Here is a 27745-nt window from a genome sequence, read left to right as displayed (position 1 = left end):
CCCTAGGTATACTTACTATAATTCTTTTAAAGGAGATTGTTTCCTTCTTCATGAAGGTCTCAGCAAAAAAAAAAAAAAAAAAAAATGAGCAAAGACAGATCAAAAAAATTTATGTTGCTTAGTCTAGCAAAGAGGACACATCATAAACATTAGAGCTATACTTCACGAAACCGGCGGGGGGGAGAAGTGTTAGCAAAGGGTCAATCATATTTCACGTCCACCAGGGACAGAACAAAAAGAGAAGAATATTAGTCTGAAGTTGCAGGATTTACACTAGACATTCAGAACAATTTTCCAACAGTAAGAGATGACCTCTAATGTTTACAGTGTTCATGTAGTTATGTAGTCTCGATTTTTCTAATTTTAAAAACAGGTTAGACAGACATCAGCATGTTGGTAATTGTGCCTCTTGAAGCAGACAGGAACTAGATAACCTCTCGAGATACCTTACAGAAAAGGCAGGAAAGGAAGGCATCTTGTATTGTTAATCTCCAGACAGGGCTAATTTGGAATAATTTTGTTTTCTGTCATTGTTTATCTACCACTTTTCCCAGACATCACACTTCACAGAGACTTGCCTCAGTCTACAAGGCAGGGTAAATGCAATTTAACAAAGTATAATAAATAGCAGTGTCTTAAAATAGTGTTTTTCTCAGCTATCTCACCACTCAAGATAAATGCTGATGGACACCTCAGAGGTTCTTGTTTCTAGCTTCTGATGTTCTCAGCGCCCTTGGGACAGGCTCGATACTTAGTGACTTACTAATAAAAAAGTCATACAACCAGAGAGGAAAGTAGCAAAAGATGCAGAGAGGCACATATGCCCCTTTGCCGGGAGTATACAAGCCACGCGGCCTCTTGGCCAGTAAAGCATGCAGAATGTCATTTAGCACGGGGGAGAGGTCAGAGTCACAATACGCAGGCATGCGCAGGAGGTAGCTCTTCAGCTCCAGGAGGTAGTCTTCTCCATAATCTCTCCTCACGCCTGCTGGGAGATTCTCCATTAGGTCCTTTTCTTGTTTATCCCACAGTTCAGACGTGCCTTGTATACCTGCAATAGCAGTCATCACAAGAGAGCAAATGGGTTTGAGGCTGAACTAAAATATTCATCTATAACAAATAGCCAAGAAGGTAATTCTCCATCTCTCATTCCTCAATTTACATAGTTGTCATAAACCCTGTCAATGCAGAAACAAAATATATGCAGGTAGTTACAACTGTTTCTACTGGGGGTAGGAAGGAGGAAAAGAAATCATGAAGCATAGACTATATGAAAAGCACATGGTTTATGCACAGTTCTGTTACCACTTATAACCAAAAAAGCTTTCTCACAGCTAGCCTTTTCCCCTTGCCATTCTGTCCTTATTCCTTTTGCTGCTATTTCTAGTTAATACTCATTAAGAGAAATATGATTGAAAGGTGCAGCAGCAGATCAGCTTGTAACCCGAAGGGACTTCAGAGAAATGTTTATAGAGGTGGGAGGAGGAGAATTTGGATCAGAAGGCAGCAGAAGCACATGGGAGAGGAAGCGAAGATGAAGTCTTAGAGGTTACGTATAGTAACGTCAACAGCTAGTAAGCATGATGAAAAGTATTACTGCAAATATTTTGATACAGGATACAATTTAATAAAGAGAACTGATACTGAGGAGGGTAGGACTTTATAGACTGGAAGCGAGTCCTGAAGTTCTCATGCAGGAAAAGCAAGCCATAAAACTCAAGTCAAACATAAAACAATGCCTGCTTTTTCAATTCCACAAGGCTGGAGAAGGGGGAAGGTACTGGCTCTACTACGGGGAATAGCTCAGCAAATGATTTTTAAGACAAACTGTGACCCACTGCACAAAAGGTATAACAAGGTTTTCAGTATTCGTCAGTGGGGACATTTCCCTAAGTTTTGCTTCATCTCAAAGCAAAAGGAGCTCTCTACTCTGCCCAGGAAAAAGGATGCACTAGTAAACTAGAAGCAGGCAGTGTGGAGAGCTGAAGAGGGTAGTTCTCTTTTTTCAAGAAAAAAAAATGCAGGTCTTAATTTCAGTAATGAAAGTGAAGAAAGAGGGGAAAAGAAAAAAGTATGACTGCTGAGGATTATTCCTAGCTCCGTTTGAAGACGCTGGACTACAAGAAAGATGCAAGGAAGAAACAGAACCATCTGAAATGTCAAATACCAACCTGTTCTGAAGCCTGATGGATGAATTGCAGCAACTTTAATTCCCCATTTAGAAAGCTCTTGCCTCATTACTCCAGAAAACATGGACAGAGCTGCTTTTGATGCACCGTACGCAGCATACTTCGGTAGTGGAATGCCTCCTGCAGGAGCAATATAAACATGATAAAGCTCAACTCCAGCTCTTCCCAGCTTTTACTTCAGTGATTTAGAAGGATGATTATACTGAAACCAAAATTATGCAGCTCTCGCTGAGGTTAAAGACAAGTCAGTGAAGGAATCATTTCTTCCTGGAAGTAACAAAAAGAGTACTCTAAATTAGCAGCTGGTTATCACAATTATGTTCAGTAACACCTGATAAGATACCTTGTAATGCCAAAAGAATAAACTGTATTGCATTTGAGAGTAAAAACTGCTGAGAATTGAAATGACAGTTGGTTTTAGAAACACAGATAATGTTTTAGTTCAAATAAATAGTGAAGTGATAGTTTAATACTGCTGGGCTTTTTGTCACTGCAACAGACTTCAAGCTCCCAAATAAAGCATAGTTCCAAAAGGATACATAATCTCAAATCTAGCTTCACAAAGCCTACTGGTGTTCAGTTTTTCCAGCTAAAATCAGAAAGACCAGAGGTAACAGGACAAGTGTGAGGAAGACCTTTGTGGACAAACCAAAGTTTGTCTAGCTGGAATCACGCCACTGGTGTGCTAGGAATTCCGCACATCCAACTCAGAAGCAGAACCTCTATGGAGAGTTATATCCCCTCCTCTTTGATCTCAGCGGCATTTGTTCAGACGGAAAAGAAAAAAAACAGTATGCATTTTAGTTGAATTTAAATTAAATCCACATGTTTAAAAAACAAAACTTTCCAGAAAAAGAATAAATATTTTCCAGGTATGGAGATTTACTTAGCCTGTTCTTAAAGCTGAAAAACTCATCACTGTTTCAATCTCAGAAAAAAAAAATGTTTTAGGTTGAGCAGCTTTTAATTTGTTCAGTCTCCTTTTAGAAACACAGCCCGTTTTGTCACTGCACAGAAGATTGCTGCCCAGTTCAGAGGGCCTTGCAGGTGTCCCAGGCCAGGGCTTGCACAGTGAGGAGGAGGGATCAGACTACCTAAGTCTTCCCCTCCCCAGGGCACCTCGTTTCTCCTCCAGCCTGCAGCAGTGGTTGGGCTGACACATCCTCTGATATAGCCTTCAATGGGACAGTATTACACATTTGTCTCAATACATTTTTAATCTTTTAAAAGAAAATACTTCGATAATGGCAATCTTTCAGGTAGGCCACTGGTGCTGTTTATTCACTTTTGTACTGCAACGACCAAGATGTATCAGGAGCTTCACGTACAGAATCAGGCCAATTGCACTTTTCTGCTATATGCATATGAATAAGTTTGAATTTCAATTGGTTTGAACCAATTGAATCACATATTCTTCCCCTCTGAGGTCAGGCTAATCTCAAATTCAGTTAAATTAGCTGTACACAGGCAGGAATAGACTTGGCATAATGAGGCATCTCCAACTTTTTTGCTAATGTTTTACCGAAGGACCCTCAGACCCCGCGTTAAGAGGAAGCTATCTACCAGTACCGGCCTGTGTGTAAGAACACTAATGTGAACAGTTATAGTTTAAGCAGGGTCATTATTGATTCCAGTAATGCCAAATTATTCAGGTTAGGGAATCTCTCCATTTATCCCTCCAAGGCAGCTTCGGTATTCATGCTAAGAATGTAAACATCTGCCCAAACACACCTGAACAGACAGATTTCATTAAAACGTTGGCACTGAACCATAAACATAGGTGTGCAGATACAAAACATATCTTTAATAAAAGGAAAAAACCTAAAAACAAAAGATAATATCAAAGTGAGACGGATGCCATATCCTCAAGGTAAGCCATGAACAGAAGGTGATGCCTGCACAAGTCCCCTAGGCAGCACAACAGGATTCAGGTGGGTACAAACATGCCAAAATGAGAATCCAAGCAGACAAGGCAGACAACAATTTTTAAAAGCAGACCATATGACAAATCCTTAAGATTTATCAGATAATTCCTTAAGATAAATCATAGAACCAAAATACCTTCGAGTATCATGACATCCTACCTCTAACAGGTCTCATTTTCAAATGAGTTTTCTTGCTCCTCAGCTGCTGGCTATTATTATGATGATCATTATTGCTTCTGTTTCTATATCTTAGCATTTCATATGTGCTCCTAGAATAGAAGGTTATGTCCTAAAGGCACTGGGGGTTTTTTTGCTGCAAATACAGGATTTCCAATTAATGGGAAATCTGAAAAACACATACCTTTTTTTTTTTTTAAAAAAAAAAAAAAAGTGATTTTATTCAGGAAAAAACTTACCACTTTCCTAGTAAGTTAGAATAAAGTATTTTTCTAAGATAATGACAAAAATATTTCAAAAGAAATATAAATAAATACACACATTCTTCTCTTCCCAGGTTATTAACAGACCAGGCTCTAGGACAGGATAGGCACATTATGCTTCTTGGCTATAAAAATACAAACAGTTTTATCTGTTGCTCAGTATATTGGACTGAGAATAAATGTAGGCTCCTTTTTACTTAATCAAGATCCTTTTTATTTTTTAATTTAAATTTTTTGACTTTTATTAATTTTTTAAATTTATTTTTAATTTCATCTGTGAAGCCCTCATTTATAGAAACCTGCCTTCTTTAGAAGAAACCCAGACCTGTGAGTTCAGGGACTAGCATGCAAAAAGATCTCCAGCTACACAGAAAACTTGTCTTTAAGAACTTTGTTTCCTCTCATTTACTAACTTTCCTTTTTTCATATATTTCATTAACATATCTTGTTTAAAAAAAAAAAAAAAGAAAGAAAGAAAGAAAGGGGAAAAAATGTGAAATGCAACATCACTACCTACATAAGATCCTTCTCCTTTTAAGCCTGGGAGACAAAGAATGATTTTATAAAGTTTTGCTATCCTGTCATCCAAGCAACTGAAGATACACAGATGGCTGATATTTCAATTTTCCCCTGCCATACTCAGCAACTGATTTAGAGCAGCAGCCTGAAAGAAAGCACATGACGCTATCCCTTCCTTTGGAAGCAGGAGATGGCCGTAGCAGACCTGAGCAGAAGGATAGAGTGAAAAATAAAGCTGGTTTTTGTTCTCCAAGAATTAGGTTTTTCTCTTCAGCTGTTTTATCGTTGCACTTTACCACTCTAACTACAGTCTTTGAGCCCTATAAGAATAGCAAAGTGGAGCTGCCCAGCTGAAATATCTACCTAACATTTGTTATAGACAGTTATAAATGGCCTCTGGTTTACAAGTTGCAAAAGTCTCGAAATTGCATGAAAGATATTTATATTCCAATCTGAACCCAAATTATTAAAAAAAAAAAAAAAAAAAAAAAAGTGTTGAGCTGAGCCCTCCGCTGTAACCATCCCAATGGAATACCTGTTTCTGCACAAGACAAACCTCGGACATCTCCACAGTGGACAGGATGTTTCAACAACTCTCAAAGTGAGGCAGTTGCAGTCTTCTGCTAGAACATGTTCTAAAACACCTGTGTTTTAGCTCCAGTCTTTACAGAGCATAAGGCTACCCCTCACAGCATCTATAACACAAGATCTGAATTTTATAATCCTTTCTATTTAATAGTATTTAAAAATAGATTAATCTCTTGTTCTTTAAGGACTGGTTACTAAAAACAGTGTCTCATATAAAAGAAAAAAAATGTACTTACTATCTAGATATAAATTTTGTAGGCATATTGACAGGTAAGACCGACCAACACCTTCATCCACATCTATGCCACAGAAGTTAGTCCTTATTGCACCTGGGGCTTTGTCTCAGCTTACCTGCCATACTTGATATGTTAACAAGCCTTCCCTGGGATCTCCGAAGTAACGGTAAGAAGGTTTTGGACACCTCCACGGCCCCAAAGAAATTCACATCCATGCACTGCCTGTACGTGCTCATGGGGAGCAGCTCACCATCTGCGGGAAAGCCCAGGATGCCAGCGTTGTTCACAACTCCCCAGAGCCCTGAGAGGAAGAGAAAACACAGGGTTGCTATAAGGCAGGAAACTGGCTCCACAGAGATTAAACTGCTGAGCCTGGTGGTCCCTGCAGATCAAAGCTGAGATGCTGTGTAGCTACACACATACAACATGCCCTCTCTGGGATGCCATCACTATTTTCTGTATCCCAGCAAGCAGGAGTCATCAATATAAATACCTCGACTGCCTACAGACAGGAGGTGGGGAAGACCTACACACCTAAGCCATGACACAACTAACAGGTAAGAGATGCACCTAGCATCTCTAGGTACACTAATATCCCAAGGTACACTAGTACACCCATTTTAATGGGGTAAAAGCTATACCTGTATTTTGCACTCTCTCTGAAACATTGAGATAGGCTTCCTTGACTTGGGTAGGATTGGTTATATCCAGCTGCAGGAGGGAAAGTCTCTCAGAACAGGTCCTTCTCAGTTCTTCAGCTCCAGGTCCATCTTTATTCAGAACCCCAGCAAATACAATAAAACCTAAGTTATCCAAGTATTTAGCCAGGGCATGTCCAATCCCAGTGTCACTTCCTGAAAGTATCAACAAAAAAAAATTTTTTTTGAGTTAGAAAGTGAGTCTGTCCTGAACGACTACCTTCTGAAAAGTGAGAGGCGCTTAATGGAAACACTTGCAAAGATAACCAAATAGAGGATGAAATGAAGTCACTCAAATACAGCCACAATAGTAGAAGACAGGTACAGATTTAAGAGGAACTGGACCTTTGCATAGTCAGCAAAGCACTGCTGATAGATTATTTCCTCTTTGCTTTACAAAGGGAATTGAGGACATCTGTCCATGCTCTCCCACTGAGGTATTCCAAGATTTACTTCATACATACAAAGGGAATAAAACCCTGGAATGATTTCATGCAAATATTCAGACTGAAATCTGATAACAAAATTTTTTAGGAAAGACAAGAGAAAAAAAAAAGTATTTTAATTTGAAACATCAGGTGAACAAAGCAGTTATAGGGCACTGGAATTAAAAAAAAAAATCACCAGGTAGTATTTCCTAATCCAAGGAGGCATTATTTTATTCATATCTCTACCATCAGGATCATTCTGTTGTACACTTCTTTGGCCACAGGCTCCTATGAAGCCAAAGCTAAGTAGCATTTCTTTAACTGTAAAGGAGCTCATTGCTTTCAAGCCCTAAGAATTCTTCAGAAGGGCGTTTTTAGACTAAGACAAACAACAGCAGCTACTTAATTTATGCAGACTTGCATCAGAATTTCTCTTATCTTCTCCAGCATCAGACTTATTCCCAAACTTTGTACATACAATGTAATGAACTACCAAACACAGCAAACACCATTAAAGCAGCGCACTTACAACAATCTTCATGGTTATGATTGTGCAATTTCCCCCACCAGTTAAGAACTATGTGTACTTAACAAATCAACTGATTTGCAAGTCTCTGTTCAACACCATATTTTGCTGTCACTATCTTAAGATACTTTTAAGTGTTCTCTCTTCTGAATTCCTCCATCTGTCCATCTACAAAGAAACTTCTTAGCAAAGGAGGAAACATCTCACTTATCTGCAAAGAAATGACACAAGACTCTACCAGAGAGAGAAAAAGGGGTTACAGAGAGTGCTGCAGGAGTTGTGTCAAGTAAGCACCAATGACAACACCAGGAGGAAAACAAGGAATTTAAGAAATGAGTGCTGCTCTTTTGCATCATTAAACAGATGCATAAGCACGCTGCACAACATTGCACTGTAGACTCTATTTTAACTGCTGCAAAAAAAGCTCTTGTATGCTGATGTGCACAGAAATCTGTGAAGCTATCCCAGATTTGGCTTCCTCTTGTAATACCAATTTGTTCTGTAAATGCTCAGCTTCCAAACCATTCTGCAGCATGGCTGGAAACCTAAATGCAGGACAAAGGGCTGGGACTCCTGCCAGCTTTTCACCATTTCCTCGTTTGTGAAAGGCTGCAATACTCCTCACTTACCCTTACTAGAAATCTTCAAGGGTTAATCTGTGATTTCAGCACACAGAGGATATTACAATTGTTATTAATGGGCCTGTTCCTGCACCCTAAATCCTTAGTCAGCAGAATTTGATTACCAGATGGGTTCATCTTAGTTAATGCTAGGTTTCCAATTCTGGGCGTTGTCTTCTAACTGGAGTTTTATTCCTGAAAGACGGAAAAAAATAATTTCCAGGTGATTTGAAAAAAATGTGTACTAAATGCCTATATCAGTCTGTGCAAGATACTGGGGAAAAAATGATTCATGATGTACTTTAAAAAATCACTTTTTGGCATTTCTGAAATCTGCAGTTTGTTGAAAGTGCAGACCACCATATATCATACCTAACTTCTTCCCTCCCCTCTGACCTGAAAGAGAAGGGAAGAGAAAAACATACATTCTTAGGATTCCCTGGAGAAAAATGAAAAGGCCTCCAAGTATTCTGAAGACATAACAGATTTGTAGATTTAGGGTGGGGTTTCTTTTCTTATTTCTTTTTTCATGAAAATCTTATTTCTGGGTCAAATCCTTTCCAGCAAGTACATACATGTAGAGCTACACATCACTTAACCGAAAGTTTTACAGTACAGCTTTAACTTTGGAAGTTGAAAAGTGCATAAGAACTAGGGAAAGCTGTAGCAATTCTGAAAAGGAAATACAGTGTTCATGAGTGCCTACTGCTGGGCTTATCCAAAATTTTAAACACACACAATCTGAGTTTTTCCACTGAAGCCCAGAGAAACCTCTCAACACAACATTTAAATAGTACAAGTTTCCTTCAGCCTTAGTTTGGTCTTCTGTATAGAACAGCTAGAGCATTTCCCTCCCTTACTCCCATATCAAAAATAGACGAACAGTTAAGAGATTTCTTTTAAGAAAGGCAGTCAGTATGACTGTAGCTGAATCATTACACAGAACTCATTATTATTATTATGAACTCATTTGGGGCATCAGAAACACCAAGTCAAACACTAAGACTGAAAAGATGAAATTGCCTGAAAAAAAATTCATCTCACTGAACATGAAGTAATCGAAGCAAGAGTTTTCCAACTCCTTGTACTTTGGATATTCACAACAATTTAATTCCTGGAGATGCTGGATATTGAGTCTATCAGACTACAGAAAAGATTTCCTATAACATTGTCAATGTGTTCATACACCCTGGAGTTGCTGTCTGAATACACCTGAAGCACTCACGCACAGAGAGGATCAGTAGAAATGGGTTATCCACGACTTCAAGACTGCTCACATGCCTGCAGTTATTCATGTGAAAAAGCTTCTGAAAACGGGCAGTTTTCCCTTATTGCGGTGCTGCAGTGTATTGTTGGCTTAAATTAGTAACACACACTACAGCACCATGCAACAGCCAGCCAAAGAGGACCAGAGCAGCATCCGACAAAACCCAGATGAAAAACCAGACGAAACTCCATCCTCTGTTAAAATGCAGCTATCTCCAGAGAGATATTCGGCAGCTCTTTAGAGGAGCACAGCAGTACTCCTCACCATTTCCCATGAAATACCTGCCTCAGGTCTTGTCTAAATTGGAGAGAGTGACACCAAAATTGATTGAAAGGCACCTTGCTATTCTGTACACGCTCACAGGCAAATCCTAGTTAGTAAGGGAAAAGAGTACCGCAGTCAGAGCAGTTTAACCCAGAAAAGCCTTGAGTAAAACTGTTGTTTCAGTTGATTGAGGTTTGATTGATTGCATACCAGTTTGGATTCAAATAAACAACTGAGAAGAGCCTCCTCAGCAGCGTCAGCTGTGAGAGATGTCCAAACTTGCATTTCTTCAGGACAGTTCCACTACAGTTACAAAGAAAACATGTTCAATTGCTGGAATACAATCAAGCATTCTTCACTCATCTATATTGTTCTAACTCAAATTCTCTAGAGCAGATAAGTTCTGAAAGAGCATTTTCTTACTGAAGAAACACTACACTGCATTCTTACAAAAAGCAGCTCAGTCCCCTGCTTCTGCAGGGGAGGGGTGGAGGAGTGCTCTCTTTTCCCTGCTCCTGATACCCATCTGCATTCAATACACCTGCACAAATAAAGCTAGCCAGTACACAGCTGCTAAACTGAGAGGTGAGAACTTACTGCTCATCTTGTCCTCTCTTTCATCTTTGGTATTTAATCCCTCTGTTAATGCTTGTTAGCAAAAAATAAATTGAATTAATTTATGGAACTCCCTATAGAAGGGAATGAAACTCTGAACTAAATAGTTCTATAATCCAAAGACACTTAATTCAGCTTTCTAGAGACAAAAATAAAAAAATGAAAGAAAAAAGAAGTTACCAGAAGTTAGCTTAAAAAATAGGTAGTACTCCGATCTAAATATATGGTTAACACAGACAAACAGCTGTATTCACAGTATTTAGAATAAGCAGGAGAAAAAAAATAAAAAAGAAAAACCCTAGAACTACAGAAATGACATCCCTGCAAACCAAAAGTGGGTTTTAAATAGAGCAGAGTGTTAATACGGGGATTGAGCTTACTGCTTATGAACTTTCACTGCTGGTGAAGAAAACTACTCACTCCTGAACGACTTCATACAGTGTTTCAAAGAACAGACACCAAACCAGTATCTTGAAATATATACACGATATTCAGAGTACGTACTACACATACAGGCATATCAAAAGATAACTGTACATCAGTATCCGTTTAATAAATTGTGATAAACAAGAGTAACAGTAGTATTCTGAAGGCCTCCAAAACTTAAAGTTTGTCCTAAAAGATCAGACCATCGTAAGTATTCTCATGCTTTTTTCACCAGTTAACTTCACAAGCATGTCTAAAAAGCTAATCATGAAAATTAAATAAGGCCCTAAAAATAGCATCCATTAAATTCCTTTCCACTTAATTTCAGAACATTTATCTACCTAGGGGAAAAAAAAAGCTCTGGAAAAGCAGATGAGCAAGAATAGAAGAGAAACCAGCACGCAGCGCCTTTCCTAGATGCTTAACCTGACCACACAAAGTTTTACAGCACACCTGAGAGAGAAGGCAGCCCTTACTTCCCAAAGCCTGGAGCGGTGCCTTACCTGTGATGAGCACAGCCCTGTCGCCCACGGGCAGCAGCGCCCCGGCACCCCGGCACGCGGAGGAGACGAGACACGCTGCCAAAAACACAAGCAGCCCCCCGCAAGCGCCCAGCGCGGCGGAGCACAGCAGCCCCAGCGAGGCCGGCAGCAGAGCCCGCGCGAGCACGGTCCCCGCGGCCGCCTGGCCCCTCTTGGCCGCGTAGAGCCACCCAAGGGAGCCGCCGGCGCCGAGGGCATCCATCCGCACAGGCGAAGCAAGCAGGCGCGCGCGAACCCCGCGGCCGGCAGCGCAAACGCAGGTGTTGCTGAACGCAGCATGAGTTATATAGGGGCAGGGTGAGGGGGTGGGGCAGAGGAAGGGGACTCCGCTCAGAGGGTTGACACAAGTTGCAAAGCCAACAGCCACAAAGCATGATCCCACTCGCCGTTGACACCAGCAATAAACAGGAGAAGCCTTTCTCTTCTTACCTTTTATTTCTTCTGCCTGACAGCTCCACCTCCTGAACAGTATGCTGGCTGGATAATGATTGACAGCAGTGGGAATGGATATGATGTAGCAAGCTCTGGCTCCAGGGCAAATTTAATTGCTATATGTTTTATGTTTATAGTACATTCCCCTGGATAATAATAAAAAACGTAGTATTTCCTTTATGGAAAGTATTTGGAATTTCCTGCCTAAAAAGTGCATCTAGTTTCAGTGGCCTTAATTTTGATGGGCAGTGACAAAAACGAGTCACTGTATTTATTCTCAATAGCACAAGCTCCGTGGCGAGCTTTGTATCTTATCACGTGCGCCACTCCCGGTCCACCCTTCTGCTTCTTCAAAAGGCCAAGAGATACCTTCCCCGCTTTAGCACATACCTTGGGCTAGTTACCTATTCCACACTCCTGGCAATGCTATACTAACCCAAACACGAAGGGGCTGGTACGATCCGGAGAGGCTGGGCTGAGGATGAGAACGGACTTTTGGCAGGAGGCAGTTTGTTTCCACGGGCATTTTGTAAAGAGAACAACACCTGAGATCGAATCTTCAATTGATCTCCAGTGATGACATTAACCTTAGCTTTGACAGGAATCATTGGTTCAAAACCCAGAGCAAGTTGAAAAAAAAATATATTCAATCAATTAACGGTGTTCTCTGAAAGTTATTTTAGCAATAAGAAAACAATGCTTTAAAATCAATCTAGACAGCTTAGACACATTTAACTCTTGTTTAAAAATCCCTGCTAATCAGTTTGAGGTGAACCTAAGTTATCACATAACCAGCTAACATGATTCAGCTATTTTTTAGAAAGAAAATGTACTGTTGACCTATTTGATCTTTAGATAGACATTGAAGGATTAAACTGCAGGGCGTAAACTTAACATGAGATACAAGTACATTTCCATTCCATTATTCCTTTGGGGTTTTATGGGATGGTAAATCTGTTGACTATAAATTTTTATAGCCAGTAAAAATGTTTACCTACCTCTGTATGTAGTTTACATTAGAGATGAGGTCACTTTTTTAAAGGAACATTTTCCTAAAGGTCTGTTTTCTGTTCATTATTACTGCGAACAACTCTCATTCATTCATCCTTGCATGGCAATACTAATGCACAGTGTGTGGACTAATTATTTTCATTTCGCTTTGTTATTTGCTGCTGCTGCTTTTAGTAAGATTATAAGGAGCAATTATACTTGAGGTCAATTATGCGCTGTCCTTGGTTAAAGCTTCTTCTTAAAGATTTCTCTTGGAGACCTTTGTTTTTCCTGGCTGATTGGTCATTATCACATGCTTTCAGCGATCACTGACGTGTTGGCATTTAAAGGGTCACTTCTCACACCGGAGGATACTGCGCGCTGGAGTTTTTGCACAGTGGGAAAAGGAGCGGACTGAGCCACCTCCACCCCGACACCCACCCCGGCCTGCCCTCTGCACACGGGGAGGGCGAGGAGGCGGGTGAGTGCCAGGTCTCCATGCAGCCGTCCCCACGGGAGCGTCTGCCTGCTCCCCGCACAGCCCCACCACGTGCCCTGGCTCCCACCCACCTGCACACGTGCGTGCTCACCCTCCGGCACGCACAAGCCCTCCACACCCCATAGCCACTGCCCCTTCAGCCCGTATTTGCATCATCATCTTCTAGCAACGCTACTGCCCAATCTCCATTTCGCAGAAATACGTTTGAAGCGCACATACGCACACCTCTCTCCCACACGCAGAGCCGGACGGTCGGGCAGATGTACCGCTGGGGATGCTACGTGCACACGCTGCACATGCGCCTGCTGCTGCGCGCTCCCACAACACGTGTCGGCACCCACGCAAGCGCAGAACAACTGAGGAAAGTCTGGTGGAGGCTGATCTGCATCTGAATTCCTACCAAACTCATATTTTGAAAATGAAATGTAAGCACTGAAGGCATGGGGGGGTGCCGGTAAGTAGCGGACCATGTGTGCACCCTGCAGTGTGTGAATAAAATTACATATAAATCCATATATGGTATACACCAGGAGAGAGGTTACTATAGAAAAGGAGAGTATGACCTAAAAACTGTTGAGACGCATTAATTTGGAGTACCCACCTCCTGTAACCTCAGCCCAGCCATTACTCTCAGACTCCAACACAGACAGGTTGCTAGTTGAGGATTTTTCAGTACAATTTTGCAGTGAGACAAGTTTTAATCATTTCATTTCTACTGTCCATCTTTAAAAAAGCATCTACTTTTTATGTCTACCATTTTGGTATATCCCTAGTTCTCACTGCTGTACATTAACACAAGATTGCAATTGAGTTTGCATTATTTCCTGTTTCTTTATAACATGCCTGTTCATGTTATGAATATGCATCCTGATCTCACTTCCATCTTGATAGCTAGGCTGGCAAAGAGGGGGATCCTCCAAATTATCATCCTTTCCAGATGTTTTTTGCTTTGTAATAGGATATTGCTTCAACATGACATCTGAGTTTCAAGCAGGATTGATTTGGGCTAATTGATTTTGAGCTAAGCTTGACCTTCTATTTGTGCTAGGATATTTGTCTTTCTAGCTAGCTTTTCAGAGACATCACACAGTAACTCAGTGCCCTGTCCTTTTATACCCTAGTCACCTACATACTCTACACAAGAGGCTGAACACTGCTTACACAGTCAGGCTATGACAATGCCAAACAGCAGGAGAGAAATGACTCAGACCAACCTCCTGGCTAAGCTGCTCTGTTGTCTGATTACTTACCCTCGGAAAACACTTTGATCTCTGTGCACTGTTTCGATAGTGTTAAGGGCTTTGACTGGGATTCTGCAGAACTCAGGTATGCTTCACAGTCTAAGTCTCTTCACACTAAAAGATATCTTTTGAAAATCAATTAAAGCAATGATGAAAGAACGTGCCTTTCCTGAAGAGCAAGCTTTTCATGGTACTCTGCAGCATGAATATCTAGTCTCTACATGATCTCTTGAGTCTGAATCACAACTTCTTGAAATGCACAGCCAACCTCTTTTTCCTGGCAAGGAGCATTCTTCTGTCTTTGCTTTTCACACCTCCAGTTTGAGTTCCAAACCTTTCCTGCTGGGGTTTATTCATTTAGTGCATGCTTCTGTGGCTTTCTAGAATAGGAGCAGCATCCAGCTCCGCAACTAGGTTGTCCACATGTCTATTATCTTTCCTTGTATCACTTTTCACTTCTTTGGCCAAGCTTCTCTTTTCTTTTTCCAGTAATTTATCAGTCCGTATTTTTCCTTTCAGTATCTTCCCTTCATCCAAAGGTACCATGTGTAACATCCAATACCTATCCAATATGCTTTATGTTGATATTCTTCTGTCCCTGCTGCAACATGAATCACATTATCTGCAAGCACTAAGCATTTTTCTTCATGTCCAATTTCTATCTCAGCTTCCTCTGCCCTTGACATCACAGATTTGTTTTTCAGTTTAAGCTGGAATTTCTCACAGAACTCTTAGTTTTCGATTTTGCTCTATTTTCTTTGCTGATTCAGTCTTCTTCTGTTTCAGTTGTGCGATGCAATGACTGTCACTCCTGACAACCTCTGCTTCGTGTGTGTTTGCAGTTTGAGTAGGGGATCTGCATTTCAGGCTCTGTGGGGAGGTTCTTGGCTTTGAGACTTTTCTTGGAAAATAAAAACAGTAGAAAATAGGTCAGAATTTATTTCAGCAAATAGATCATTAACCAAGTTAGGAAAATGATTCTTAGGAAAAAATATATGTATAAGCAGAAAAAACATATGAAACAATTTACTTGGATTGACTACAGCTTCTGAGAGTGCATGCACAACCTCACACATTTGGATTTTGGCAGGCTTGAGGGCTACACAAACAGTTTTCAGGATATAAGTCCTAGATGCAGAAGTTACTGAACTTGCATACACAAAACTCATTTAGTCAAATAGACTTTGCACTTACAAATAATACTGAACTTTCATACAAGAGTTGAGACAATCCTCTGCCTTCAGACTTATCTATTCATGCACTTAACCTGAAGCACATGAATTGTCCCAGTAAAGGCAATAAAACTATTTATCTGCCTAAAGTTAGGAATGTAGCCAAGTACCTTTGTGAATTAAGTTCTCTGAGCACACAGACCTGTACTGAATAAAGGCAAAAAAAAAAGAGAATATGTGCAACTGAAAATAAAGCTGTGTAACCTCTCCTTTTCTTCAGAGTATACACTTAGGGAAAATAATTCCTGTAGAATCAAGAACATCTCCATTAAGAAAAAGTAAGAAAATATATTTTACCTCTCAGTTATTGGGGATTTTGCCTTTAGAAATATAGTAACAGATGGTAAATTCAGTGATGGGCAATAAATTGTGAAGACCACTTGGCACTGAAGAAATACCTATTGCTCACCTTTTGTCAGTATTCAATTCTGTTAAAATAATAATAGCAATAATAATAATAACAGCAACTACTACTACTACTTCCTCGGCTAAAACTCCTGTCACATTTTCAAGTGTTACAACCTCAGAACGGAGAACATCAGTACTGATGGTCAAACTGGACATATAAATCTTTTGGCAGCTATCCTATACAATAAACATATTAGCATTATACAACCTTCAAAAAAAAAATTTTGCAACTTCCATTTCCCACCTGAATGCAATGCCTGCAGTAGCTGTATTTGTGAAGCAGTAGGCCTCATGTTTACATGCCGTACGAAATAAAGCCATGAGCCATAAGTTATGCGTTGCTATTCACATGAACTCTAATCACCCTTTGTAAATTTTCTGCAATAGACAAAACATCTTAAATCAGAAAAATCATTAAGATTATGAGCACGCCTATCTGCAAGAGATGTTTTCTTCTGTAACTCCACAGATGTCTATGCTTCCCTGAGCTTTCAAGAACAGTTAAAAGTGGACTGCACTCTTTCCAAAATAAGTCATTTTTTATCAACCCAATTGTCACTATCCTCCAAGAAGAGGATAAAATCAAAAAAACTAAAGGTAATTAGTTACTCTTTAGAAAGTTGACCAGGAATCATCTGTAGGCTATTCTCATGAGAAGTGACACTTGCTGCCTTTCTTGTGTCATTTGATAACATGAAACAGCTTTCACAGAACCATCAGTGCTAGAAGAAAAGGCATCAGTTTATATTAGCCCACTTCTAATAGCAATAAACTCTTCCCTGAAGTTTTCTTTGGTACTTTCAACCCTCGTAAAATTCCAGCCCTGCCTGAAACTAGGTTGTAGTGTAGCGGTACCCTAATAATAAGAGAAATAAAGATGTAACTATACATTGGCTGGAACGTTAGTTTGTTTTTCCAACTAGATTTTTATTAGATGAACTCTCATCTCCTTTCCTTTCCCTCGCCTGCAAATTTAACTCTCTGAAGCTGATGGTAGCACCTAAGTGCCCAGAAAACAAATGATTTCCACACTTCCTAGCCCCCAGTCTACACGTTTCTTTGCAGGTGCTTCCTGAAATGCAACAGTGATTTTCCTTGCTTTACTTTTAGATGGCTTCTCCTAACCACATCTTGTACAGACTGTATCTACATCAGTAAAAAAACACTCTTCTGCATCTTATTTCTGTTACTTTTCCTTTAAACAATGGCAGACCTTTCCAAGTAAGCTAGACATGGACCCATATTGTTCAAAGCAAGATTTTGACAAAAGAAATCCTCAGCTCCCAGTCTCTCTGCATTTTGCTCTGTTCCTTGCCAAAAATAATGCCCTTCAAAGGGGGGGGAGGGGATAGACTACATCACCAACATTCATCATTCATTGTGGGTAGTGACAACAATAAAATCAAATCATACACAACTTTGAGCCCCACAGCACTGAGCATGGAGCTCTGCAATGGGGATGAAAGAAAATTAATGGTAGCATCTCCCTATCATCACCTGAGTTATTAAATATGCACGTCTGTGACATGCCTTCCCTTCCATCTGCAAATTCATATAAATGTTTCTGCATCTCATAAACAAAATTCACTTATTTTTAGATTTTCCTCACAGTTATACCAGCCAGAACCTTTGATATGAAAGCTGAAATGAAATGAGATGAAAAATGAAAGATGATTCAAAAAGAATTATCAACCATGACAAAGTGTCACCTGCTCTAAACACATTCTGTTTTCCATGACTTGAAGGACAAGTCCCTCGCTTCTGAAATGTGAGGTCATGTACTCTCCTTGTTGAAGAAGCATGGCTATCCACACACCTAAAGCTAGACAGACGATTTAACACCCTGATGAATGAGGGCTCAGACACCCAATAGGTCAATTCCACAGACACTTACATACATTCTTATGAATAAGCATAGGTATTCACACACAAGTAAACAACAAAATGTTCATATATATGTTTTTAAACGTGTGCATACCTGCAGAATTAGACCCTATCTCAAAGACCCCCCATACCTGTGTTTGAGACTTCTATATGTTAATAGAGTCATCCAAATGACTCCATATCACAAAACTATTTACCTAGCTGCCTAGGACACAAATTTCAAGTGCAATTTTTATGAAATTCTCCAGGTTTTACCATCAGCATTAATATGTTACTAAACACCGGGGGGGGGGGGGGAGAAGGGGGTTATATACAGATAGGCAAAGTTTCTATGGATATATGTATGCACATGCACTTCAAACAAATGACCCTTGAAGGGGATTCTTTCCCGAACTGTGCATAGCTTATAATTTCTTTTACTAATGCTAAACTATCACTTTCAATTTTCATTTCACAACTGCTTTCTAACAACATATACAACAGCCCAAGGCAAGCTTCCGTCTTGGATGTTCATGTGCAAACTTCACTGGAATCACTGAGGGCTACGCACGTGTAGCTTCAAAGGCAGATTGGGACCTATAACTTTAATTCGCCCACCAAATGGAGCTCCAGAATCCATTAAGGAAAAATAACTAGTAACCGTCTGTCTTTATTCATCATGCCGAGAGCAGTTAATCAAACCTAGTGGACATTTTTACTTTCTTCTTTCTCTTTCAACAGCTTTGAACACAGATGCAGCCTTTCCATAATTAAACTGAGCATAGTAGCTCCTAGACAGATTAATTCTGGAGAGCTTGTCAAAAATGTCAGATGGCATACAGGTTCTGTGTCTTGTCGCTGGGATTTATATGTATATATATATATATATATATATATATATATATATATATAAATTAAATTCAGTGGCTGAATTAACTCATGAAAAGCAATGTCAGAGTACAGCTACGGCCTACAGCCTCTCGTTTTAGGGACTCTCCAGTCATTGTAAACTGGTTCACATTTCCAAAATAAGTGAAGCTTCACACTTTTCACTTTATTTCTGAGGGGCAAGAGTTTACTTAACATCACTACCTAAATTTTCTGCAGAACAAAGGGCAGATTCTGGATTCAAATAGTAAAATTAAGAGCTAGGGATAGCCCATACTCTCTACCCTATCGCAATGACAGCAGTGTTAGATAATCCATTCTCTGTAATAAGGTTTCTGCTAAGGTTGCAACTCAGGATATCACTTCTACAGTGAAAAAGTATCTCTAGCAACTGAACTGAAATACAGAATGCAAATGGCCAACAGAAGGCAGCTACTTTTACTGATTGCTGAACGACATTTTTGCTAGTGACTGGAGGGTAAAAAGATCCATAAACTCATTGACAGACTTCAGAATCACCCTGAAGGTGCTCCAAGTACAGAAGTTACATTATAAGAAGCTGGAATAAAATTAAGTACTTTATGCGTAACAATTATTCCAGATCCATGTTTCTCTTAGATATATGAATATTTATTCTATTAATTTTAAGAGGATAAGCATGACTATCCAAGGCTGGTTTTAGAGCTTAATTACTATTAATAATGAGCTCATATGTGTTTTCCATTTCCCCTTTTCTAAATTATAACATTTTAAAGTAGAGAGTATCTGCAATTCTTACGGTTTTTATGTTGCTTGTTAAATATTCTGGTTTTTCAATTTAACTTTACAGTCAAATTTATGGTCTGAAACTAGAATTTAAAAGTGCCAGCCTAGGAGCAATTTTAGCTTCCCTTAAACTGGGTTTTTATTTTATTTTTAAATAAAGGAAAAGCTCAGGTCAAATATATCCTTGTGCCATTAAATTAGAGTTTCAATGCTACATAAAAGTTTAAGTTCTTATCTTTATATCTGGTTACAAAGAAGAGTTGATTAGTATTACATTTGATTAAACAATGAAAATCTGAAAAGAACTCAGGCAAAATAAGAAGAGAATGTCCCAGAGAATGTCATTCAATGACTCTATAAAAGAGAATGGCAGTGTGCTTTCAAATCAGTCACGGAAACTGGACCACATTAAGTATTGACAGAGATTAGCAGATACTGGCAAAACACTATGAGTCAAGTTCTGCCCACGGAATCCGTTTGTGCAGTTGAGGGTATAATTTTGCCTCCACATGTTTAATTGCTAATAACCGGCTCATCTCTCAGTCTTCTATCCCCAGAGATAATTTCAAAATTACAAATGGAAATCAGATATCCAACTATACTTGGAGAAGTAGGTAAGTATTGAGTATCTGTAGTACCCCTAGAAATCAGACAGAACAGCAGAAAACAGATATGAAAGAGTTATGGTGAAGAGAAACTATACTGGCATAATCTCTCTTTAAACGGTATCTTTCCCTCAGGAACGTTTAAGCACTTAGCTATCATAAATACTCCAAGAGGCAAGACAGAATTCCTCCTCCCTCAGTACAGACGAATGAACTGAGGCAAAGAGAGGTCATCTTCTAATTACTCAGAAAATCATAGATGAAAACTCCAGAGTCATGGCACTCAGTCCCGGACCCCGCTGCCTGAATATGCTGCCTTCCCTTTTAATGGCTTTTTTTACACTTCCCGGAATGCCAGTTGTTAATTGCTCTACAGGACCTAGATATCCTACCCACAGAACAAGTCCCGCTGTACTAAAGCCATTCAAGTAAGGAACAAAAAAGACAGTTTCTTCCCCAAAAAAACATTACCAGTTAATTTAAAGCAAAGTACAACTGTCAAAGGTACAGAAGTATACACTGAGAAAACAGTGATCAATCTGATCGGAAGTACTCGTTGAGTACGAGTAACCTAAGGACAATCATATTATGTTTTACAGACAGCATAACAGAGGTTTAAGGTCAGCAGTGAATCACACGGTAGATGCTTACAAACCATTCTTCCAAAAAATGAAGGGAACATGAGAAAAAATAGGAGGATGCCTAGCTGAAATGCAAAAGGTGGGTGCTGGAGACTAGAACTGCAGGCTCATCAGAAGAGGGAATTACCATCTCTATGCTGAATCAGAGATGAGTGTAGGAGATGAAGACATACAGACACAAGTGAAGAAAAATTGCTTTCGTGAAGATGGCCAAGAAAAAAACGTGTTACTACTCCAAGGACATTATGCCAAAGGCCTGAATAAAAAATGTTATTGTATAAAGATATTGCCCATGGGCAACTGCTGATTATGACACACCTGTGTCATTATGGCACACTAGTGTGCTTCACAGACATGTTTTCTGCAGCTACAGACTTCATTCCACAATGAAATACAAGCAATATACTCCTCCTATTTAGTTTTTCTGACATTATCATTCCCACTCACTCACATGTGCTACTTCTACTTTATCACAAACTAAGTTTCAGTTTTGCTGAACCCAAGCGTAATTAATCAAAATTAAAAAAGAGATAAAAAATTACGGGAGTCTAAAAATTGTAAATGTGAGGATCTTACTATTTACTCCTCTGTTTCTGAAAGCATAGGATATTGAGATGTGCTCCAATTTATCAGCAGAACAAGTCTCAAATCCTAGAGCTTCACTCGGGCACAAACGTTACCAACATTCCAGCAGAGCCAGGTACACCTAGAATCTGTGGAAGAAGTACCAGTGAGATGCTAAGCCACTTTAATTTTTTACAAGCTGCCACTTTGCAGAACTGCTACAGGTCCAAACACCATCTTTTAAAACTGATCCTGAGCACTGCTGCACTGTTCGGTACTCTGGTAGGAACAGTTTATGCCCCGCTCTCATCTTTTTTATTTACCTTCCATATGTCTCCCTTGAAGAATCCACTGCTTCTCTAAAGCACCTTACATGTGAACATTCAGTTCTTTGCTTATAAGGCTATAAGCAAAGACAGATTGTAACTCAACTTCCCTTGGCCCTCTCTGCTGTCTATCTGCTGGGCCATGCCAAACAACAGTTCATCTTTTCAAATTTTTCTCCTCAACCAAGAGAGCTAAAAACTGGAAAGTATTAATCAACCATAGGAAGAGCTAGCCTCAGTACTGGGTGTCAGGCATGGAAGACTTTCAAAGTAGAAGAGCATGTTTCAGTGTAGGATGAGAAGGAGCACAGAACTGGCTTCATTTGAGGACAGAAGTCCAGTTAGAAGAAGCTGAGGGGGACTCCTGCCACTCACAGTGTCCTTCACGGAAAAGGATGCCTCATGCAAAATTCTTTGGTTTTACCCAATACAGGTCAGAGAGCAGGTACTCTCTAGAAGGGGAAAGTACAGTCAGACCCAAGTCCCAGCTCAGGCAGGTGAGTATCTTTAAGTGCTGAGGACTAAGCAAAGATTACATGAAACATATGAGACATATGGGAAACTTTAAATCTGGAACTTTAAACTCTTCCAAATCTTGGCAGCATGTTAAATAGCTACTGCAACCTGATGAAAAGGCTAAACCACAGCCAAGAGGGTATACCAGTATATACCAGGGCTAAAATTTACAACTTGTCCTTTAAAATGAAAGTTCAAGCTCACAGTAATGCAAGCCAGAATGCTAAGAGCAAATACCAAGATTTGTAATCAAATTGTGAGAATTGGCAACAATCACTTTCATCCATCCCTTTGAATGCAATTGTATCCTTTTATGTTGTGTTGTTATAAAGAAGTCTCTTTGCACAAATAAAGTTCTATTTTAGTAAAACATCAGAGAACATGTAAAGCTTTTATAAAAATCAGTACTTACAGTAAAAGAACATGAAGACTGATCTGAACAATATCTAATGTTTATACTTGGTACTTTGCCTACAGGCCTACAGCTCAACTACTAATAGATACAAAATTGGACAGCTCCATCACCCAACAGCTTACAAGGGAGTGTAACTTGTTATCATGACCGTCACAACTCGAAGGCTACAAACGCAGCCACAGGATACAAGGAATGGAATTAAAAATAGCACTGTCAGCCTTCCTTGTGCAGACCTCTGGCATGACGCAGAAACAGGCTACAGCCCACTATACAAGAATATTCTGTAGTGTTTATCTGTATTACCCTTAACTTTTGTATTAAATATTCCCCTTTTTATTCCATAAAAGGAGAAAGTAAATTACAAGGTCATACTCATTAGCATCTTCATCCCAGGGTATCTGATTGTGATACCAACTTCAGCTATTACAGCCAGAAGCATCCAGGGGTCAACTTTTTAAAGGAATTTAATAATTCTAATAATCTAATAATCCTAATTTTAAGAAGTCTAAATTATGGAACACAATAATGAGTGCTATTACATCAAAATAAACCATAAAAGCTCAAAACACCAGGGAGATGTTCATTAGGACCCCTTCTTAAAGCTACAGGAATAGGCAGCCTGCTTCTGTATTCAGTCCTGGTTGCATTGCCTTATTTCTTGTTTGATCTTACCAGAGCTACTATGGGGAACAGGTTTGATTTCTAAATGGGAGGAGCGCTTGTAGCATACTTCCACAAGGGCCATGCCAACTTTGAAATTCTTTCCCAAATTAACGATCTTCAAGACATTATGAGAAGTCTATCACTGACAAAAAGCTTACTGAAAAGGCATAAACAGTATGATTCTTTCACAGACAGGACACACAGAGAGTTTGGCTGCCTAATATATCTCATTAACAGTTACAAATTATGAGTCAGTGTGGCTTTTTTAATTATAATTATGAAAGGCATTTTTTCATAATCAGATAAAACATCACAGAACGGGGAACGATTATGTCTGGTGAATTCATAACGTGCATGCTTCGTTAAGTGTGGTTAACTGCCTGCTTTGGTTGATGCCTGTTCCTAGGACAGATTAGCTTTTTTGAGGGGGTAAGGAAAGGAATAGGGATCAAAACCATAGAGGAAGTGCAGAAAGCGAGGTCTGTTTGGCTTTTCTGTTATTAATTTGTCACTCAAGGAATTCTTACTGACCATTCAAACTGCTTCCCTATACAATGGAACTAGAGCAGTGTCAGTAACAGACCTGCACAAAGTATTATACTAGATTGAGTCTTTTCTTGGAAAAGGCTTCAAAGACAACTGCTAAAACAGACATTCTTATGACAATAATGATTGTGAGTTGTTAAAGCTGAATACGTAAATTGATTAAGCAAGTAATTTTCCTTTATATCACTTTAGTCAGCTAAATTATAAAGAACTCCTTAAGTATACAATTATTCTTTTTATAACTTGGAAGATTACGTGTAAGAATTGAGACACTTTCATTATACAAGAAACCCAGTTACTAGAACATGCCGTTCTTCTAAATCATTTAGAAAACATTTCACTTTATATACCTTGTCCTTAATGCGTTTGATGTTCAATTTTTCCACATTCCTAGGATGATGGAAGAATTAAGCTGATGTATGTCCTGGAATTAATCCAGCATTTTTAACTAGAACAAATCCTGTTACGATGGGCTGGATAGTCTCAAAAAGATAAAGAAGTACTTAAATGCAAACTCAGTCACAATTCTTTTACTCCAAGAATCAAACAAAAGAGTCGTATATTTAACTCCCACAGTTATTCAGATCTTGCTTCTCCCTCAAAAGTAGCAAAAACACAGAATTAGTTATAACCAGATGCTGCACCACAACTTCTGCTGAGCTGAATGAAAATTAAGAGCAAGAATAATTTGAAGTAAATTAAGTTACAGCACTTGCACACTCTCAGTTGAGTAGTTCCTACTTTGAACATGTCCTTCATATTACTGTTCCAGGACAAAACACGTCCAAGTAAGATTTTTGAACAGAAGATAAATGTCTGTTTATAATCATCCCTTCTTTGTAACTTCAGTAACTTTGACACCTTGTAGTGTTAACAGATTTATTTTGTTTTGATAAATACCTTTCACCTTCAAAATTTTTGGTCCTGAGCATATCCATTTCGAAAGAAAACTCAGTTTTGTGCCAGAACCACTTGAGTTGAAATGGCTCAGAATTAAGACATACATTAGGCCATAAAATCTTTATGAATTCTGAATTCTACAGTCAAACATTAATTTCCTGGAGTACATAAGCCGTATCACAGATACATAAGAAAATACCAAGATGTCATTAAGTATGTCTTCAGGGTCATTTATTTTAAACACGTACGAAGCAAGAAAGAGCTTGTATCCTTTTCTTGAAGTTGTTTTCTTCTACTTATATGTTCTATTTCTCAGCTACTCCTTCCTCTGCAAAACTAAGTAATTTTTGCTATGTTTTCAAGGTAACAATAGAACTAAAATGCGCAGTACCATTTTTCAGACAGTGTGTGTTCTCCTTTCTTGCTGTTATAAGCACCTGAAAATGGAAGACCACTGCCTAGACCGTGAACACACTGGATCACGAATATGAAAATAGCAGAAGTAAGTCTGAAGATGGAAAAAGTTTGTATGTTTCTTTTCTACCTCAGCAAATACAGCTTTCACTTTGAATCCCATAGAAATGCTACAAGAAATTCAGGCTTCAGTGTTCCTGCTGACACATCTCTTCTCATCCTCAGCACCAGTAGCTGCCGATTTCTTATTCACAGACCAAATATTAACACAGTACAAAATACAGATTAAAGAAAAATTTTTTCCTCAAGTTTATTCAACAAATTGTATAGCATCTGCTGCTTGTGAAGCCAAAAGGTCCTTTAGATCTTTCCAGATGATCAAAGTAGTACATCTCCAACCATCAGTTAGACAATCAATTATTAGAATCAGCAATTCATAGTAGACTGATCTCATCTTGTTTTCACTAGCTAAAAGCAGAAGATCTCTGGAAAACTAGGGATAGCTGAATTCATTTATCAATAACTATGAGAAGCCATTCCTCATTATCAGTTTGGTAAATCAGAACAGTTGGATGCACATCAATCACACTTGAAATCCAACTAGATAATAACTGAAATGTAAGTATATATAATTCCATTCCAAAATAGTTGGCTACTTAACTAATGAGAAGACTAGCTCCAAGTGACTCAGTCAAAGACATTCAGAATTGCATTACAAAAAGTATTCTCCTTCACTTTAAGAAAAACATGCATGAAAGGCTTTTCAAGAATATTTTGCTAGTCTTTCTTAGGATAGCTGAACATACTGACTTTTAAGGCATATAATCCTTTCAGGCACAAAGGGCTCAACAGCTTAGCCCCTGTAGTCTTGTGTAGCTGCTCTGCATTATTGGAATTATTCATGAAATAAAGCAACAGGATTGGATAAAATTTGGCTTTTTAACTATAAAGCACCACAACAGCATTGGATAACATGCACTTTTATACTGTAAGTACTAATATTTGCAACATATTTTACAAACAGATACTAGCAACTAACATCAGGTAGCATATCAGGTCAAATGACAACTTAAAAAAAAATCTAGGCTTAAGGGAGCTTAAAGTCAATATTTTTAAAGAAACCACTTACTTCAGATGCCTAGACTGAAAGGCTTATAAGTAGCTGTTAAGAAGACTTCTTTTGTCTCGATGGAGGTTATGAACGTTAACATCTGCTCATTCTGAAAACTCGGTTATCTATGTATTCTGTAGGGTACCCAAAGAGATGCAGAGTATGAAGAATTATTTTGTTATCAAAATAAAAAGACATAACACAGATTATTCTCTATCCAGTCTTCCAACCACTAACTTGCCCTAAAATATGTAAACTTTCTTTCTTTTCTTCCTTCTAGGGTAAATAAGTAAATGTCACTTCTCTAAGTATGATAATCTGTATTTCTGAGGCACTGCAGAAGGGAAAAGAAGTTAATTTCTGATGACTTCACAGAATGTATGTATCACTTCTCATTTCTGAATAGAACTCAGAATCAAGTTTGGGATTTAAGAATCACAAAGCCATTTCAGAGCCTTTTATAACAATGATTTTTCAGAAATAAAGCACTAAGGATAACCATAGCAAAACCATACCATAAAATTGAAGATAGTCAGGGGAAGCTACCTAGCTTAAGTTGTTCCATCCTGCGAAGAACCACCTGGAAGGAAAGCTGACTTCTGTCATTCCACTTTTTTCCATGTTTACTGATAAAGTACGCATATGCTGCATGAAATGGCTGGTAACCGAGCTGCAAGAACTGACACCATGATACTATGACATATTAACGGCGCTACGTGAGACAGCTGTGTTGCATCAATTCTATGATACAACAGCACCCTTGCTCAGGTCATGATAAAAAATACATAACTGCAAAAAGAATCATACAGACATTTTAAGCAACTGGTTGAGCTGGCAACTGCTAGATATTTCCATCCTACCTGATCCTTCTTCATAAGAGGGACAAAAACCTTTGGGGATTTTGTACCTTCTGAATAGCCAACTTCATCCTTCTGTGCCCAACCACATCACAGGCCAGAGCTGCTGCAGCCAAGTGAGAGGAGGCTATGAAAGGCTCCTGACTGTGCAGAACTTTGAGCCAGATTGCCTCATCCGAACCAGGGGAGAGAGAAACGGATCAGCAAGGCCCTGCACTGCTGCTGCCAACATCACATCTGAGTGACTACACAGGTACTTTGCTGGACCTTTCTGCTAGTCACATATGAAAAGGAACTTGGTAACTACAGGTGAACAGCTATCCCAAAATCTGTATCCACATCCAAAAGGAAGCTAGAACTAAAATGACACCGGTACTTATTTGTTGTTTAATACGTATATGAAGAATTATATAAAGAAGCCAACATATCTTCAGTGCAACATATACCTAACCTCTTCCTTCACAAAAGGATCTCAAAACACTCTGCAAATAGCTTGAGGCGTTGCAAGAATTGTGTTGATTTTACTTTCTATTTTGTGAATTCATTTTTGATAGAGAATCTAATTCTCTAGCCTCCTACCTGCATC

At 39.1% G+C, this 27745-nt stretch overlaps 1 protein-coding gene across 1 annotated transcript; it reads right to left on the bottom strand.

The window, feature by feature from the left end:
* Positions 1-692: 692 nt before the first annotated feature.
* On the bottom strand, positions 693-11485 carry HSD17B2 (hydroxysteroid 17-beta dehydrogenase 2). Its single transcript, XM_062586859.1, has 5 exons — positions 11245-11485; positions 6539-6751; positions 6013-6198; positions 2172-2309; positions 693-1051 (listed from the first exon to the last, which is right to left on the bottom strand). The coding sequence occupies exons 1-5, from the start codon at positions 11483-11485 to the stop codon at positions 693-695; spliced, it is 1137 nt and encodes a 378-aa protein (XP_062442843.1).
* Positions 11486-27745: the final 16260 nt, after the last annotated feature.

Source organism: Rhea pennata, chromosome 13, assembly GCF_028389875.1.
Source record: "Rhea pennata isolate bPtePen1 chromosome 13, bPtePen1.pri, whole genome shotgun sequence".
In the NCBI taxonomy this organism is placed as follows: Eukaryota; Metazoa; Chordata; class Aves; order Rheiformes; family Rheidae; genus Rhea; species Rhea pennata.
Note: the sequence above shows the minus strand (reverse complement) of the source record. Positions and strands in the feature narration are given on the sequence as shown.

What these genes read in the sequence shown, in the direction of transcription:
- HSD17B2 (XM_062586859.1), bottom strand. Translation starts at nt 11,485, where the DNA reads ATGGATGCCCTCGGCGCCGGCGGCTCCCTTGGGTGGCTCTACGCGGCC. An exon ending in CAGGGCTGTGCTCATCACAG is followed by an intron (nt 6,752 to 11,244) that starts GTAAGGCACCGC and finishes TGATACTTTCAG; the next exon opens with GAAGTGACACTGGGATTGGA. An exon ending in TCCATCAGGCTTCAGAACAG is followed by an intron (nt 1,052 to 2,171) that starts GTTGGTATTTGA and finishes CTGCTATTGCAG; the next exon opens with GTATACAAGGCACGTCTGAA.